This window comes from Eucyclogobius newberryi, unplaced genomic scaffold (assembly GCF_026437365.1).
Source record: "Eucyclogobius newberryi isolate DKJ021-1_F unplaced genomic scaffold, fEucNew1.0.hap1 SCAF_22, whole genome shotgun sequence".
Taxonomy (NCBI): domain Eukaryota; kingdom Metazoa; phylum Chordata; class Actinopteri; order Gobiiformes; family Gobiidae; genus Eucyclogobius; species Eucyclogobius newberryi.
In genome coordinates this window covers 6,216,373-6,231,388 of record NW_027315857.1, presented here as the reverse complement: position 1 = coordinate 6,231,388, position 15,016 = coordinate 6,216,373, and the positions used below count along the sequence as shown (strand labels likewise).

At 40.0% G+C, this 15,016-nt stretch overlaps 3 protein-coding genes across 3 annotated transcripts; 2 read left to right on the top strand and 1 right to left on the bottom strand.

Annotated features, from left to right (window-relative positions):
• Positions 1-1,642: 1,642 nt before the first annotated feature.
• LOC140372142 (uncharacterized) lies at positions 1,643-2,889 on the top strand. Its single transcript, XM_072459423.1, has 6 exons — positions 1,643-1,685; positions 1,751-2,022; positions 2,373-2,412; positions 2,480-2,581; positions 2,652-2,683; positions 2,750-2,889. The coding sequence occupies exons 1-6, from the start codon at positions 1,643-1,645 to the stop codon at positions 2,861-2,863; spliced, it is 603 nt and encodes a 200-aa protein (XP_072315524.1). The 3' UTR covers positions 2,864-2,889.
• A 1,891-nt stretch (positions 2,890-4,780) lies between these two features.
• Positions 4,781-13,395, bottom strand: LOC140372141 (uncharacterized). The gene is made up of 7 exons (XM_072459421.1): positions 13,375-13,395; positions 12,535-12,958; positions 11,698-12,289; positions 7,386-7,429; positions 6,440-6,516; positions 5,422-5,839; positions 4,781-5,341 (listed from the first exon to the last, which is right to left on the bottom strand). Exons 2-7 carry the CDS (start codon positions 12,941-12,943, stop codon positions 4,785-4,787), a joined length of 2,097 nt encoding a protein of 698 aa, XP_072315522.1. The 5' UTR covers positions 12,944-12,958; positions 13,375-13,395; the 3' UTR covers positions 4,781-4,784.
• Positions 8,123-9,225, top strand: tifa (TRAF interacting protein with forkhead associated domain). Its single transcript, XM_072458914.1, has 2 exons — positions 8,123-8,204; positions 8,270-9,225. Exon 2 carries the CDS (start codon positions 8,317-8,319, stop codon positions 8,893-8,895), a length of 579 nt encoding a protein of 192 aa, XP_072315015.1. The 5' UTR covers positions 8,123-8,204; positions 8,270-8,316; the 3' UTR covers positions 8,896-9,225.
• Positions 13,396-15,016: the final 1,621 nt, after the last annotated feature.

Sequence of the window (15,016 nt, the reverse complement as noted above, 5' to 3'; positions counted from 1 at the left end):
CCAACATGGTCGACTTCCTGTACGATCAATATCATTTTTTTCATGTCCTCACTAACTATTTTTTGGAGTGAGCGTCATATTTTTAATGCAACTTTTTTTGGCGTCGGGCTCCCATTGGCCCCACGTTTTTATCGATTTTTTAGGTGGCGCTACCGAGCCATCTTTCAATATTTTTTCACAGGGTTTTCACTCAAAATTAGAGCTAATGGTCTAATGCTCGATGCCACCCACGGGCATATTTGTCCATCCTTCGTCTCGGGCCTAATAATAACGAATGTGGACTTATAATTAAATAAATTTAAAATGATGGGAGAAAGGTCATCAGTATGCCTACATTAATGACAAAATTGTTTTTCCTTTCCAGACTGAGAACTCAGAAAATATGCAGTACGCAGCGGTGCATTTCAGTCCAGACCCAGGTCCACTCCTGTGAGCAGCCGACATGAGACAGAAACATGTCCATATGCTGCAGTGAAACGTACAGGGCATGAACCAGAAACACTGTCCTGAGGAACTTCTGATATAAGACATTGAATTGAGAATGTTTATTGGGCGGCGACTTTTTATTTTTTTATTGGATTGTATCGCCATGTGAAGCTAAAATAAAATATATAAAAACTGAATGGCCTGTGAAACATCACTTGTACAAAATGCTCTGTGGTTTGGACACAGGAACTAGCAGCAGATAGACAACTAGCAGTTCCACCTAAGAAAATAATTGACCCAAAAGAGAACAAAAATATGGAGTAAACTGACTTTACCAAATACTCTCACTGCGGAGTAATCCACGTTCCACCAGAAGCCCGTGTACCACCAGTGGTACATGTACCACAGTTTAAGAAAATGCAGTAGGCTATATTTAGATCAGTTTTGAACATAGGAGAATAAAACATGCATCTTCTGAAACTAATGCCAACACAGCTGCCACGCTTTAATTGAAATAGTTTCCCTCTACATTTTTAATCATGTTGTCATCTACAAATACATTACCCCTTTAAAAATAATCAAATAAAGATATGGAATAAGAAAGACTATTATTATCAAGTCCACAACAATGACATGACACAAAGACAAACAATCATTATATCCACACATTTGTACATATTCTATTTGCATTGTGGTATGATTATATTGTATATTTAGACATATAGATTACACCCCAAAAACTTTAAATGGAGAACATGTGAACCCAAACATATAAACTTCAAAAATGAGTATGCAGGTATTTAATGTTGCCACGGTCACGGCTGTGAGCTAAGAAAAGGTAACACAGGGTTTGGGGGTCCTCAGAACTATATACAACTCATGAGGCTTACTTTACATTTCACTGTTTCAACAGCAGAACAATCCCTTGTCACAGTCAGGCCTGAGGAACTGGCTGATTTTACAGGACTGAAAGATGAAAAGTGAAAGTAAAGCCAGGACCACTTTGTTCTCACAGAGATGACATTTCTACTATAGGAAAGAACAGGCTTGTCCAATCCCTCTTTAATAAACACAACTGTGAGACATGCTTTCTGATGCATTGCTTTGTCCGGATGTCCTTTATGTGGCATGAGCACTCACATCAAGATAAAAAGCCCGCCCCTTTGTAACCATCTTAAAAGCATTATCAAGAACCCTACATTTCCACTGTTGCACTATGAACTACTTAATTCTAGTGGCTCTTCTTCTGGCCAGCCTCAGTAAGTACTATCTAACATTTGAACACATTTATCATGACTAATAATGATTATATTATTTGTTTCAGGCTGGAGCTCTTGGTCTATCAAAGTGAACATAAAGTCTGGTGAAGATGCTTTCTTGTCATGCAGGAATAATTACGCCAGTATTAAAGTGCTTTGGTCCAGGCTGGTCAACAACGAGAACTATAGCTTCATATGCACCGCAGAGCCCGAGCCGTGTGAGGGAAATAACAGATTTAACGCAAGTTTCAACAGTTCTTTTGTCACTCTCAAAATCCAACGCGTCAAAATGACCGACAGTGGCTTCTACTTTTGTTTCATTGACCTTTTTGGACTTGTACAAACTAATGTTGTGCATTTAAATGTTGAAGGTAAGATTTAAATGTCACATTTTTACGTATTCTCAAATTTCCTCATTTCATTAAATCTTTCATTTCATTCAAATTCTTAATTAAGTTACTATACTAAGTATGTAAATGTTCAGTTATGGAGTTCCTCAAGGATTGGATCTGGTTCCTTGGCTTTTTAAAAAACAATCCTTTATAGGAAATAAGAGCATAGTTCCGGGTGTGGTACGGTTGTTCTCTTCATCTCAAAACTCACTACATCGTCCGTCCTTATTTATAGCAGTTTATTTTTATTTTTTATCCATCATATACAGCTAACAACTGTATTATTTGTTCTTAGATTACAGCTCGCCAGACGATAAAGAGTACTGAATGTGAAGGTATGACTCTTAAAACTTGAAAAAAATTTAAAGTATTAAATAACTTAAGTAAAAATGTGTCCTATAGGTCATTTATCATTGTGGATAAGCATAAGCCTTGGGGTTCTCTGTATTCTTCTTACAATGGCCATTGTTTGGTTTGCTCTTAAAGTCAAGAAACTTCAAACAGGTATATTTCACCTCCAACATTATTTCAAATTTATTTGTAAAATATTTGACAACTCCCAACTCCATTGCAGCTCAGAGACAAGAACTGAATGGATCAAACGAGGTTAATTTGAACCAGGCACAAACATGTACTCAAACCCTGTTTTCTGACTCATACTTTGCCTTACAGGACCTGGCTAATGACAACTTAAATTATGCTGCTGTGAATTTCCGAGCAAAAGCAAGACGGACCAACAAAGCTCTTCATAATGATCCAAATGTCATTTATGCTGCTACTAGATAAATAAAAGGGAATTGTTGCTTTTTGCATATTTTAAAGCATTTAATGTGAGATTTCAGAATAAAGCGTGCAGCACATGCTTCACTGGCACTGATCATTTTCCACTGAGGTGAAGTTTGAACCACAAAACATTGTGCATTAACAAAGCAGCAAGTCTATTTAAAGTAGCAAGTGTATTTCTGTTTGGTTTGGGGTTAGTGTAAAATACTTTTTACAAAAATCTACATTTAGAACACTTGAGTTGGGCTGTAATCCTGAGTCTTTGATGGCGTCTTAGTCGACTAATTCTTTAATTTAGATTAAAGACATTTCTATGGGACATCAAGAAATTTGATTTTTGAGTTCAAGAGTTTAATCTCTAACCTTTATATCTCAGATATACAGTTTACTAGCATGTCTATGTACAAACAGTGGTTTCTGCACAAACTTCTGTGCAGTTCAGTGTTATTCGAGTGCGGTTTGGGTTAGATAAGACTTCGTTTTGACGCCACATCCTCTTTTAATCAGCCGATGTGGGCATGTCTAAAGTAGACTATAGCCCAAACATTAAATAACTTCATTTTGAATAGCTGTATTTAAATCAATCTTAACAGGAAAACAATAGTACTAATTCATAGTCTGAGGTTTAAACTGCTTTGTGAGTGCGTGCATTTCTCTAGTGAACAGGCAGAACAAAAATTGTTTACTTCTGCCACATCCCTATATATAAAAAACGCACCTTAATGTGAACTATTCCACCTTTTTAGAATACAGTAACCCGTACATTTTAATAGAAGTACATTACATAAAATATTTTTGCCCACATCCGATATGCTACAAAAAACATTGTACAAGTAGAATGTAGTGGAGTGGTCTGGTATAACTTGAAAAACATTGGGCCAAAATGAAAACAAACTTGTTTATCTTAAGTAGTTTTTTTATTAATATCTGTGGCACAAAAATGTCAACACTGTTCTAACAACGACAAAAGGCAATACATTATAATTTACCTGTTAACTGCATGCAAATTGTATGTTCAGTGCTAAAAATGTAATGTCATAAAGATCTCAGTCTGCATGAGATAAAAGTTTGTAAATATAGAAAAATGTGCATCATTACCTGTCCTCGTTTTACTTACCTGCAAACACACATTTTCTCTGCCCCCAGTTTCATGTGAGTCCAGTGACTCTGGTGTAGATGGACTGCACCAAGTACTAAGGGCATGTTATTTATCATTTGAACTGGTGATTGATAATTAGAAAGTAAGCGGACGGCTCGACAAACGCTTGATTTTCAAATCACAACTTTACTGTAGCCAACAGAATATCTACGCATTTTATATGGTAATGTCATGATAAAACAGGCTAGGTTGTAAGTGGCGGAAACGTTTAACATAATTTACGCGCTTACAACCAATAAACGACGTTGAGCGTGCAGATTCATTAGTATTATTAGAGTATTCAGTCCAAGTTGATGCGGTTACATTTATCGCACAGGATTTATACAGAATTAGACACTAACTATTTTGTGGGGAAAGAAATAAAAGCGACAACATGAGGCATTATTAAAATACTACAACACATTGACAACCTAAAAGACTTGAAGCGGAAAACTAAAAATTATTCATTAAAAAAAATAACATGAACGTCCACAATTCACTTCCTGTAAGTCAGCGAAAACGCGCTGCGCCGCAGAAATGGGAAGTCGATTTTAGTCGCGTACATCAAAGGGACGAGCGCCGACGCAGTAGAGAGACGGCAATCCTGGGGGGAAAAAGCAAACCACAGAATGTGTGAATATTGCAACTAGAGCGCCGTTTCCTTTGTACTTCCAACGAAAGAACAAACACGACTAAAGGATCACGTACTAGGACGTATCTTTAGGGTTACGGCTTAAGTACGAAAACGCAGGGTTTTGGTAGTTGCGGAGCTCAGACCTCACCTTTTTAATAAGCGTATCGAGCAGAGGGCGGTGGGGGTAGCTCAGTGTAGGGGTCCCTGCCGTATCCAGGGGCAATGCGGGAACGATCGTAGCTGTAGCCGTTAGCTGCAGGCGGGACGGGGGCAGCGGGTGGTCGTCTGATAGGACTGCGATCTCGTGCGTAGTACGACGACGGAGGAGGCGGGACCGGCCGGCGCTCGAACGGATCTCGGGCGATAGGAGCGGGAGGAGGCGGCGGCATGGGTGCTCGCTGGTCCTCAAATCCTGAAGCATACGGACGCGCACGGTACTTCTCATAATAATCTACCACACTGTTATAACTATCCCTCTCACCCTCAAATGGACGCTCACCGTAAAGAGGCCGCCTGGGGGGAGGAGGAGGCAGGGGGGGAGGTGGGGGGTAACCTGGGGGGCCATATCGGCCTCTCATGTAATTTGGTGGGGGCATATCAGGCCTATCTGGATAACGTGGGGGCCAGTAGTCAGGAGGCGGTGGAGGATACTCATCAGACTCCTCATGTCGAGGCCGACTCTTGGAAATCTGCACATGGATGTGTTTTCCTGAAAACACAACACACAATAATAAGGCAAAGGGAATATTACTTCCACAGGCTTATTTTTTTTTTTACACAAGCTCTAACCTTGGAACTCCGAGTTGTCCAGATCCTTCAGTGCGTCCATCGCCTCGTCGTAGTTGGGCATGTGTACAAAAGCAAAATTTTTGACAATAGCACACTCTGAAACTGTACCATACTGCTCAAAGAGAGCAAGGAGCTCCTCATCACATCCCTTTTCTACATTGGCCACATGTAGCTTGACTGGGCCCTGGTTCTTGCCATGGCTGGCCTCCACATTCATGGGTGTACCATGCAGCATGTGATGGCGAAGGCTCTTGATGGCTTTAGTGGCAGCTTTGCGGTCTTCCATGTGAACAAACGCAAAGTTCTTTATGATGGAACACTCCATGACACTGCCATACTGCTCAAAGAGTTCTTTCAGCTCATCCTGGGTTGCCTCCGTGGACAGGTTCCCCACAAATATCTTCACCATAATGGCTGGCTGCAGAAAGAGAAAATGAACTAGGTTGAACTGTGGCCGATCATCATTAATGTTACCGTTTTAAAAATGGTGTGATTCCCAAAAATACATAGTGCTAACTATTAAAATATTTGGCTTTCTACCCCAGATATGAATGATTAAAAAAAAAATCAAAATTAAGAAATGTGCAAAGATTAGCAACGTATAGACCACCAGAAGCAGCTCACGAGTCCGGCTTAGATAATGCAAAATGGCGGATGATCATTTAACGATGCTAAGTAAATCCACGAATAAATGTGTAACGTTATACAACAACGCTTTTAATTGAATATAATAAGCATGTAACATGTAAAAATCCTGAGGTCGACGACATAATTCAAGCAAGTCAAATCTGATTTAGTGAATGAACGGGTCGTTCAAATATCTAGGGTCAGATAAAGCTAACGAGCTAGTACGAGGCCTGAATCTATAACCAAACACGTCCATCAAATGCACGTAAAAACTCAACGCAACAACACACTTTGTAATACATTTAGATTAATACTAAGTTTACACGATGTGTTACCTAAATGGATGCGTTAGTAGACTGTAGGTCGTTCCTTGGCGTTTCGTCGTCGTTACCGGCTCCTGCGTTCTTTTGTGTGAACTGAACTGTGGACTAGAGCCTACATCCGGCTGCCGCATTGTTAGCTCGCCCCCTACAGAACAAAGATGGCAGCACATGTAGCTGTAACTAACCGATAATGATCCACTCTTCTAACGTAGCTTCTTCTTTTTGTACGTTTAACGGCAGGACCACCTTGTGACGTAGCTTGGTGGTGCGAAAAAAATAAATGATTTACTTCAAAAGATTGTAAACGAAACATTGTAAGTTCGCGGGATGGAGGTAAACGTGAGGTAGAACAAACTGATATTTCAATGGGCACACTGGGATTAACATCAGAACATCACAAAATATTAAAATTCACGTTCCCTTTGGATAATGAAAATCACTAGGATACATGCAAGTATTATTGACTGGTTTAAAGTAAGTTACAAGTGCATTTCAAGTTTTTCTTTAATTGCGTACAAGATTATGACATACACATTGCATTTTCAATAAAAGTAAAACAGTTTTCACTTGACTAATACTTACAGAAACATTGACCCTACAATAGTTTTTAATGTTATCTACAAACAGTGTTGGGTGTAACTAAGTTAATAATACTTTAAATACAACTTTACATTATACTAGTAATGTAATGTAACTAAGTACATTTTGAAGTAACTAGTATTGTGTAACAAATTACGACAAAATTATACTTTTTGTGAAGCTTTTATTTCCAGGCTTGTAATAGAAAAGCAAATTAACGGACATATCTACCCTGTAAAATCTATTTTTTGTTAAAAAAAACTTAAAATCCTTAGTTCTTTGAATTAGAAAATGTACCATGGTCTACTTAACTTTGCCTCCATTCCAGAATTTTGAACATTCTGATGATCTATTAAATATCCATTTTAGAGTCATTTTACAAAGTTTAGGGTTATTTAATTTTTTGTTTTATCGTCCAAACCTCTGGGACTTTACCTCTTCCCAGCTGGAACCAGTGACCACCGACCACCAATTGTTTACTGGCAGGTAAACGCAATTCAAACACAAAATACACTTAGAAACAAGCCTAACACTTTATAACACTTGAGTCAGTTGTATATTGGGAGTTTTATGAGGTCTATGTTTTGTTTGAACTACAATAAAACGGCACACATTCTCTAAGGTTAATACATAACATGACATCTCTAAAGACTGTCCATGGTTGCCTCATGGGGAACTTTCCGGTAATTCCCACCAATAAAATGCTACATTTGCTGTTCTCTCGTAAAAAAACACACACACACAAAAAAAAACAAAATACTTAACATAACCAGTCCAGACGGTCTCGCTTCTTAAAAACAATTCAGTCACATTACTTTAGTGGAAAGAAATGGGTCTAATTGATTGAGAGTAGTATGTATAGTAGCCTAAGAATATTATTCAGTCAACCCAACCTTTAAACTATTTCAGTGTTAGCTGCAAGTATCAAGTCGAGTCATTGAAGAAGTTACTTAAAAAATAAAAGTAAACTGAGCAGCATCACTTGGACTTGAAAGTGAGTCTACTTTTAAGTAAGCTTGGATTTGCTAACAGCAGAACCTGCTATAATGGGCCCATATTTGCTGCTGTGCGGTTTGAGCTCTGAAATGTCCCAGTGGCAGTGAAAGCAGCACGGTCTTGTGACAAAGGGGTTGAGCTGTTGAGTCTTGCACACCAGTCTTACAAGTTTCACTATCACACACAGCACCGTTAGTTGTCCAGAAATCCGTTGGAATAGAAGCTGTAATCACACCTAGACACAAAAAAAATTTCCAGGTAAGAAAATTGTCCAAGATGATTGAATTCCCCAAGCACCAAACTGTATTGATTTCTCTTCTTAGGACATCTATTCTGGGGTCAAGAAAGGTCATATCAGGGGGATCCCATCATGAACGTGTCCCAAACAATGGAAACGGAGGAGGACCTTCTGACTTGTCTTCAGATCAAGCTGTACCATCCCCAACAACGCTCAAAGGGTATGTTTAGCCTTCTAACTTTGGGCAAAAGAGTCAAGCTGGATGCAGACGACCCTCTCCGGATGGGACGGGATGGCTTGTCCTGCACTTTGGCTCTGGTGGACCAAAAAGTGTCCCGCAAGCAGCTCTCCCTCCAAGCATACCACACCCCTCAAAGCCAAGGAATGTTTTTCACGATCCAGAACTTGAGCAAGAAAGGGCGTTTGATTGTAAACGGAACAGGACTGGGGTACTTGGAGAGGATGGATCTACCGAATAAGGCCCTGGTGCGGTTTGGGGAGTATGAGATGCTGATTGTGAGGGACTCTGGAGAGGCTCAGGGCAGCTTTGAAGTGGAACTGGATGTGTTGGAAGTTTCTCCTTTTACAGAGACGTGTGTGTGTGTTTCACCCAAGAGCCCAGTCATGGACACTAATAGTTCTGGGTATACAGACGGTCTCACGTCCCATGAGCCCTTGGAGACTGATGACACCATGCCATATCGCATGTAGTGGTGGTTGGATGTTTTATTGTGATACTGTTACATCAATTCAAATGAAACTATGAAGCTTTAAGTGTCCTTAAATCATTGTCTTCTATAGAAGCAGTGAAGAAACTAATTTAATTGTGTGAATGTCTCCGCATTCTCTTTTGACCCATTTCATTAGTGTTATATGGTTTTCTAACTTATTTATATGTATATATTTTACTGTTACCAAGTTTTTTGTTTAACACGGATTTCAAGCAAGCTTCCCAGATTTTATGACCATCTAGATTCATATCAGTTTTACTGGATCAGCCGTCACAAAACATGGAAATATCTGTACTATGAAGTTTAAGATGTTGATGATAAATGTTATGTTTTTATTACAGGAAGAATTATTTTTTGGAGGGCGTGTAAAAGCCAGACCAAACCTTCCCCCATAAAATAAAATTATCTAAGATGAGTGCACTGTCTTATTGATAATTGCATTGTTTCAAGAATTTATGTCATACAAGTTAGAAGTTATACAACCTCAGCTCATGTTACAAGAAAAGGAGTAGACTAGGTGGACATTTTAATTTACTGTAGAATTTAAAGTTTATAAATTATAAAGACATTTTTGTAAGCACATTGCTGGAGGAACCCAACAGGTTCAGCATAATTGTCTATCTTTAAACACTTTACATCTTCAAGAAAGCACCATCTCAGTAACTTCTATATTTTCTATTTATTCAAGAAAAGGTTCAAATACAATTATAAGGCCTGTCTTAAAAAAAAAACGTAGCTTTCAATGCAACTACCTGTTCTGCAACAATGGATATTGGTTGGGTGGGTAAAAAACACAAAGATCAAAGATAGGGAAGACATAAGACACTCTTCCCCCAAAGGGACCCATTATAGTATTTATACAGAAGTCTTCATGTCACACGGGAAAGGTCGGGCAAGGAGGACAATGAATCCAGTTTGTACCAGACACTAAGACACTTAATTTCCCATTAAAGCCTACAAACTAGAAAAGACAGCCTTTTTGAACATGTGTCAAAGGAGCTCGACCTCAGTCAATATGCAATAAATATATCAGACATGAATATCCAGGTCTTCCTCAGTGACTGATGCCTCCTCCAATCTGTCAAACAGAGACTGTAAAGCATACAGCATACAGCGTTTTATTAAAACAACAAAAACAATGCAGACTAACCTTTGGCTAAAACGTCATGATCCAACTGTGCTTCCAAGTGCAAACGGGCCGACTGTACACATACTTGGAGCTCCGAGAAAGCAGCAACAAGCCTGTGGGCGAGAACAGTGAGCATTCACCCTTTAACAGTATCGTGAGAGAAGACCAACATTCAAATTCTTTACACAGGAGAAATCAAACTTACCTGATGACCTGATGTGGATATATCCCATCTTCGAGGAGCACTTACCATCAGCAGCCCTCTAATGCAGTCTACAGTCTAAACACCTACAAGAAGCACAAATACTAAGCATCCCAATCATGTGGGTCAAAACTGCAGCAGAGTAGGATGGAGGTCTGTGTAGAACACTGACTTAAGTTACCAAAACTGGCCATTAAAATAGAATGAAACTTAAGATCTTGTGATGCAATGAAGGATTTATGAACAAATGAAAAAATATGAAATATTTGACCATATCCAACATAATCTTGCTGAGGAAACTAAGCCTAAGCAGCATTTGCATGACTACTACCGAGGTTGTTTTATAGTACCGTTACCCGGGCGTACCACGCATCAACTGTTTTTTTTTTTTTACAATCCAGCCACAGGCCAATATTGCAACATGAAGTCACCTACACTGAAGTTTAAACGCAAACGTTAAATCCCGCTGCGTGGTGTCATATTTTCGAGTCACGTACAGAAAATAACCAGTGGATTAGTGGTTTTAAGTTTGCATGTATTTTTCTTATGTGATAGCCCCACAATCTTAACTCATTAAGAGTCCTAGTTTGTTTTAAACTTAAGGTGCTAATTAGCAGTTCTCCAAATTGCACACATTCCAGTACACAATCTAGATCTGCCCAAGAGCTAACTGAACGCTGCAGAGCTCGAGAGCAAAGCATACAGTGAAGAGAGCGAAGAGTTCAATTCAAACGCAGCGTTCTTTGGTAGCATTTGTTTATTTAAAAAGCCCTCCAATCAATAACTTCAAAACAAATAAAAAAGGAAATAAAATCAGACATAACTGCCAATATAACTTCGCAAGATAACAAAATTTAAAAAGGAAAACAGAAATTTATCGCAATGAGATCACTTGCCACACCAAGAAAAGTATTTCTTACAATGATTTTACTGACTTATTTTGGTAACAAATTTTATAGAAAAAAATATTTCTATTCAATTCACTTTTCAGTTTTGTTGTCCGTTTAGAAATGTTTGAATAGTTAAGTTATGGGCTCTCAGAATGAGTGTGAATATTTTTGAAAAACTTTTAAGAATTTTAACAATAAAAGAATCATGGAACGGCACTCTCTGCGATTCAGTATCTTCCAGCAAGTCTCAGGTGAACGCAACGCAATCCGCCATAGACCGGGATGTATACGCCTCGAGCATCGGCCGACGACGATCTTGTCATATTCTAAACCTGCAAGAGAGCACACCACATGTCAAGAGCGCCTTCTATTCAGACCGCGCAAGGCTGACTTTTTCAAGCAACAAAATTACGATTTCAGCAGCAGGTAACCCGTGGTTTAAGATGAGGAGATAAAAGTTTAGAGCGCCAGTCCAATCATTGTGGTAATCACTTCCATTTGAGTTGCGAGTAAATTTAGACTCAACAAAAACAGACTGCGTGTCCTCACCTTAGACTAGACTAATAGGCGAATCGAGCTGGTGGCGGTGGTGGCATTCTCTCAGAGTACATCGTGGGCCGCGGAGGCCCATACGCGACGCCTTTGGAGGCCTGGGAGAGGTTGGAGCGATCGTAGGAGTAGCCATTACCAGCTGGTGGAGGGGGCGGCGGGACCCTGCGCAGAGGGCTTCTGTCACGGTTCATATACGATGGAGGAGGCGGTGGAGGCAACGGGCGGCGCTCGTATGAGTCGAGGCCCAGACGCTGGGCTACAGCAGACGAGGGCGGCGGAGGAGGAGGGATGGCATTGGCGCGCCTGTCGTCATATGGGGAAGAGCCGTAGCCCCGGGCGCGGAATTTCTCATAGTAATCGACCATTCCAGCGTAGCCGTTGCCGTAGCCGTATCGGTCGGGGAACCCGGGACGCCTGGGTGGAGGGGGCGGCATTGGAGGCGGCGCAGCGTAAGCGGACATGCGGGCTCTGTAGGGCTCGTGCCCGTCGTCAGGGTAATGAGGCGGGTATGGGCCGCCTCTGCCAGGCGGAGGTGGATAGAATTCCTCCTCAGGACCCCCTCTTGGTCTGCTTTTAGAAACCTGAACATGTATGCGCTTTCCTGAGAAAGAGATGTTTGGATGTCAAGGTTCGCAATTCAAAAGGAGCATCAAGTCAAGGAGGCAAGAGGTCATAACCTTAAGTACCCAAAAAAGAAAATATGTATGAATTTGAGAATTGAGAGTATGGGCATGAGAAAAGCCAAATTGCTTTTTAAAAATGAAAAATGTCTGATCTGAAAACTTCACAAGCCATTTATCTGAATCCATCTTTTACTAAGCACAACAACTATTGTGAATGATTTACCTTGAAACTCGCTGTTGTCCAGAGCCTCCAGTGCATCCATGGCCTCATCGGCATTGGGCATGTGAACAAAAGCAAAGTTCTTCACGATGGCACATTCGGAGACAGTGCCATACTCCTCAAACAGCTCCTGCAGCTCTTTCTCGTGGCCCTTCTCTACATTGGCAATATGAAGCTTCATGGGGCCCTGGTTCTTCCCTCGGCTGGGCTCCACGTTGATGGGTCGACCATTGAGCTCGTACAGGTGGAGCTCACGGATGGCTTTGGTGGCCGATTTGCGGTCATCCATGTGAACGAATGCATAATTTTTAAACTTTGCGCATTCCGTCACTGTGCCGTAAGGGGTGAACAGGGCTTCCAGATCCTCTTTCTGGGTTTCTTGCGCGAGGTTGCCAATGAATATTTTAACCATGGCTGCAGTAAAGTTCTGAGAGAGACGGATTACAGTTCAGGACAACGTACAGTAACAACGATAACAAATACTGTATTTGGGCTGTGGCGTAGAAACAGGCTAATCAAAAGCCAGCGCAGAAAGCAAGCGTGGCCCGGCTAGTTTGTATCATTGGCCGAAACGACGTATAATACATACTCACCAAGTGAGTCCCTTTACATGTTAAAATAAACGTTTAATATAAATAAAGCAACACTTTACAGTGCTAACGCAACGTTTCCTGTGTTCGTTTTCCGTGCTGATAGTGTTAGCATATCAACACCATTAGCTTACCTCAGGTAAGCCGCGTAAATCGACGTTCTTAAAACGCCATAACTTACAATTGGACTTGTAGACCGTGATAAAAATACGAATTAAACTTAGTTGTATTTTATTGTTAAACAAATACTCACCACCAGGGAGACGCGTCGAGCGAAAGAGAGCGAAACTTGAATTATATGCTAAAGCCAGTAAAGCTACACTTTACCCGAAGGGTAATAATGTAAGAGTGTGATTGGTGGAAATACATGCCTGTAAAACATGGTGCTGTATTGTGATTGGCTGGGCACAGTCTTTGCATTCCTCCCACACCGGAACTAAACTCAAAGAAAACTGCTGCCTTCCAGTAGCCCTCGGAGGTCGGATTTTCCGGGTTCCAACATGTAAATTAACATTGAGGCACTCTCACATCTCGGAATTTGGTTGATAAATTGACATAATTTGATCCATATTTTGGTTATTTGAGCACAATGCTGTGTTTTATTGTTTGATTTGTCTTGTTACAGTCCATACACTCTTTTGTATTGCTCATAATCCCCTACTAAACGCAGGAACTAAGAAACTCAACTGAAACGCAGCTCGTCGGCAAAATACATAGACCAAAAACTCTCGATTGACGATTTTATAACTCCAAAGGCCGAACTGAGTGTATCTGTTCGTTTAAAATTATAAAATAAAATACGTTCATTCAATTATACAGCCATTCGATCCACTGCCTGGCTGGGACTAGAACATGGAGCTAGACTGGTGTGGGCGGAATGGAGTGGAAGGAGTGTCCAGCAGAGGACGACAGATGATCATAGAAATGCTGGACAGATCAAAATGTACTTTAGAGAAATACATCTGTTCTGTCTGGAATTGGGCAACTGGTAATGACAACAAACATCAAACTAGAATATTTTGCCCCTATTGAGAACATTTTTTAATCTTTTTTTTATTTTTTATAATGGTGCTTAATGAAATTATTCACCATCATTGGGGCATCAGTAATCAGTATCAGTAATTATTCGTTATTTAGTATTTCAATCAGGCAGGAATATAATCAAAGGTTTGAAGGGCTCGTGTTGCAGGTCAGTAGTTCTGGACAACGACAGTGTTTTTGGTTTAAAGATCGTGTGGAGTGCTCATCACCAAAAACCCAATCCATCCATCTTACATTAGGGTGAGAATGGTTGTTTTTCAGCCCATTGGCCAGACAAACTTAATAAAATTAAGAAGAGCGTCACAAGTAAAGACAAATACAATTAAATTATGAAACACGTCATCAGACAGTGTAATAACCAAGCAAAACCACTGTCAGTCCACTGAGTCCAGATTTAAATCCAACTGAGAATTTGAGAAGACTGAGCACCACCAAAATGTTTAGAAAGCGTTTTACAATTATAATTTGGACTGCTTATGTTAATTATGTGTTTACATTGATTATAGGCTATCTAATAGTTTAGTTATTGTAACTTTTTGTTTGGTCCACTCAAAGGCATTGTATAACTTTACAGAAGTGGAAAGTCACCTGCATCCTTTCCTGGAAATATATAAATTAAAATCATACTTCGGAACATTCTTCGAGCAGATATATTCCACAGTATGGGGTGAATCTGATAGCTAAAGGAAAAATGTACGTACTGTGCAGTCAAAAGCATATACTTGGGAAATGTTGCTCTCAAAAGCAAGTATTTGTTTAGTTTTCCCTTACATTTTTCCTTAAGTTCTGACCACATGAACAATATACTCCTCTCAATTAAAAAAAGAAAGGAAAGATCATTAGAATTAAAAACA

Excerpts from the sequence above, each read along its gene's own strand:
- tifa (XM_072458914.1), top strand. The coding sequence starts at position 8,317 with ATGAACGTGTCCCAAACAATGGAAACGGAGGAGGACCTTCTGACTTGT.
- LOC140372142 (XM_072459423.1), top strand. The coding sequence starts at position 1,643 with ATGAACTACTTAATTCTAGTGGCTCTTCTTCTGGCCAGCCTCA. Across the intron at positions 1,686-1,750 it reads TCTTCTTCTGGCCAGCCTCA|GCTGGAGCTCTTGGTCTATC; the intron begins GTAAGTACTATC and ends TATTTGTTTCAG. Across the intron at positions 2,582-2,651 it reads AGTCAAGAAACTTCAAACAG|CTCAGAGACAAGAACTGAAT; the intron begins GTATATTTCACC and ends ACTCCATTGCAG.
- LOC140372141 (XM_072459421.1), bottom strand. The coding sequence starts at position 12,943 with ATGGTTAAAATATTCATTGGCAACCTCGCGCAAGAAACCCAGAAAGAG. Across the intron at positions 5,840-6,439 it reads ACAAAAGAACGCAGGAGCCG|CCAGCCATTATGGTGAAGAT; the intron begins GTAACGACGACG and ends CTCTTTCTGCAG. Across the intron at positions 5,342-5,421 it reads GGACAACTCGGAGTTCCAAG|GAAAACACATCCATGTGCAG; the intron begins GTTAGAGCTTGT and ends TTGTGTTTTCAG.